The 2737-nt window shown below is 61.2% G+C and overlaps 1 protein-coding gene across 1 annotated transcript in view; it reads right to left on the reverse strand.

Moving 5' to 3' along the window:
* Nucleotides 1-1218: 1218 nt before the first annotated feature.
* Nucleotides 1219-2737, reverse strand: part of LHPP (phospholysine phosphohistidine inorganic pyrophosphate phosphatase) — a gene marked incomplete at its 5' end in the record, with an annotated part of 70188 nt that continues 68669 nt past the window's right edge. The window contains one exon of the mRNA XM_010140381.1: nt 1219-1309. Coding sequence (XP_010138683.1) covers nt 1219-1309 — 91 coding nt within the window. The remainder of the gene's footprint in view (nt 1310-2737) is intronic.

Consider the following 2737-nt stretch of genomic DNA (forward strand, 5'->3'; position numbering starts at 1 on the left):
GAGCGGCAGAACTAGCTGGAGTCGAGCTGCCTGTGTTGGCCTTCACGGCAGGGCCAAGCGTCCCCGCGGTGCTGTGCCGTGACATGTCGTTCCGTGCCGCTCCCCAGCGGAGCACCCGCCAGCAGGGCAGCGGGAGCCGGGTGGGCTCAGTGTCAAGAGCACCCAGGTGTGGGCGAGCCCCTGGCTGCACAGCCAGGGTTTTAACGGGAAGGGGTAGGAAAGCAGCGCGTCCCCCCACAGCCATGTCTGCCGGGGAGATGGAGAGAAGGAAAAGCCCATCATGGCCCTCGCCAGCTTATTCCAGCCACAGAAAAGCATTTCCGAGCTTCTCAGCATCCCCTGCCAGTGCTGATGTGACTGAACACAACAACAATCGGGCCAGATCTGCAGGATGAGGTTTATTCCCGACGGGACGTGGTGGTTATTCCATAATGTGCTGCAGCGTTTCTGGATTCCCGAGCCCTCACCCGGAATGGTGATGGATGGGGCTAATCGTGGCAGTTACCGGCTTGTCATGGGCACCCGGGCTGTCCCCCCTCCCCAGGGTTTTTGTGCCACCCATAGCTAGAGGCACATGGGACCCTGCAGAGCAGGGCTGGGCTGGTGCACCCCAGGGCTCGGTGGCCTCCATCACCCCTCCAGGACACCCCCCACCCCATCGCAGGCACCCCAAGGCACAGTATGGGCGAGGCAAACGGAAAAGCCTGCTCCCGAATGTTTGCTGGGTGCCCTGTTTCCTACCCAGGCACCTGCAGGCTGGGTCCCTGGTGTGAGCCAGGACTTGGAAGGGGGTACAGCCACCCCCCCAGCACTGCCCAGGGGAGACAGAGACCCCTCACCCCCCCTCAGGGCTCCCCTTGGGCAGATAAGGCTCAGCCCCAGCCGGGGAAGAGCCTGGCACTGCTGGGAGAGGCGATTTCGCCCGCGCTGGCAGGGGCACAGCACCAAGGAGAGGCCAATGGAGACGTGCCGGCGGACAGCAGGGCTGGACCTCCCCTCCGGCAGACAGCAGGGCTGGCGTTCCCTCCGATGGGCTCAGCAGATCATTTTAGTGCTGTTACGGGCAGTACTGAGGAACGCAGGCATCACCACCCGGGGCGAGGCTGGCTCTGGGTCTGCTAACGACAGATGGAGGTGGGAGGGGGAAGTGGCCTCCTGGAGGGGCTGCACGCGGGGCCTTGTCCCCGTCCCTTCCCATCGCCCATGGCGCCGCCGAGCTTACAGCTGCTGGAGGAGAATGTCGACGGCTTCGGCGAGGTTGTTCACGTACGCATCGGGCTTCACGTGGGGGTGGTTTTCATCGGAGGGCCTGCGCAGGAGACAGAAGGGCATGGCTGAGCACGGACGGGCTCCCAACCAGGTCCCGTGTCCCCAGCCATCCTGCTGCTGCGCTCGTGGAGCCCAGGGCAGTGCTGAGGTGGCTCCAGATGGGTGAGCCTGGGTCTCACATTCCTCCCTCTTCCGTTCAGACTGAGAAATAAAGACCCATTCGTCCAAATTACACGATGACAACACACAGCTTGGGAGTCACCAGCTCCTGGCTCCAGCGAGGTTAATGGTAAAACCCACCTTAGCTCCCAGGGAGCTCCCAGTTCACCCCCACCCCACGGACTGCTGGGGGGGACCTGGGATTCATTTTTATCGGCTCACCCCTATTATTCATCCAAGCCCAATTATTTCTTTTCTGCTGCACAGTCCGATACCGTACAGAGTTACAGCTGGGAACCCTCAAATCCCCTCCTGGTACCCTGCCGGCTGCAGACAGTCGGCCTCGCTCCCAGCACAAGGGGTTTGATAGTTTAAGAACACTTTGCTGCTGTTAGCCAGAAGAAAACGAGAGGAACAGGCAGCCCCGATGGAGCAGACGTCTCCCCTTAAAGCAGAGGGGGAGCAGTGGCGCCCAGGTGCCTCCCCTGCCTGGCCTGGCGCAGCTGGGAGCCCACTTCTCTCCCATGGTGGGGACCAGCCCCGTGACGCCACACTGTCCCCACCCCGTCCATCCCTACCCCTGGGCTGGTTGTGTTCCTCGTTTCACCCCACGGCGCAGTCCGGAGCTGGATTTCTGAGCCATCTCCTATGGCTTAGACGACCTTTACGCTCATCGCCGCTAAGTGGGGGGAAACGCAGTAAATAAAGCGGTCTATGCTCCGTAGGAAAGCAGAGAACTGGCACAGAACACACCTCCCTCCTCTCCTGCCTTCTCCCAGGGCCGTGCTGAGGAGCTTTTCTCCCTGTCGGTGCCATGCAAGAGCTGTTCCACGTGGCCTCTTCCTTTGCCACGCAGAACCCTTTGTGTCTCACCCAACCGCTCGCAAGCGGCCAAGCGATGCTCTCCCACCCCCCTCCAGCTCCGTGCTGCTCTTCTCAGCATCTGTTGAAAGGAAACTGCAAGCACTGACCCCCAAACACTGATGCCAAGAAGCAACGCTCCAAATGCAGCAAAATAATTCAGGAGCCCAATTCTGGTGCCAGAAGGGAGGCTGAAGATTGCTGTGCCATGAAGCCTTGGGCAAACCCAAGAAGCTGGATGCTGAGCCCCTCTCCTGCCCTCCGGAGGGAGCGGAGGCCGTGGCTCCACACCAGCCTCTCCCCTGGACAACTCGGGCTGTTTCCCACGAGAAACCCCTAGTTGTGGCAGTTTTAAGATACCCTGAAGTAGAGCACTACTCTGGATGTCGGCCCCGGTGTCCTGGGCATTGCTTCAGAGCCCTGCTGGACACGCAGGAAAGTGGAAACT

Source organism: Buceros rhinoceros, unplaced genomic scaffold (genome assembly GCF_000710305.1).
Source record: "Buceros rhinoceros silvestris isolate BGI_N320 unplaced genomic scaffold, ASM71030v1 scaffold26217, whole genome shotgun sequence".
NCBI classification, from domain to species: domain Eukaryota; kingdom Metazoa; phylum Chordata; class Aves; order Bucerotiformes; family Bucerotidae; genus Buceros; species Buceros rhinoceros.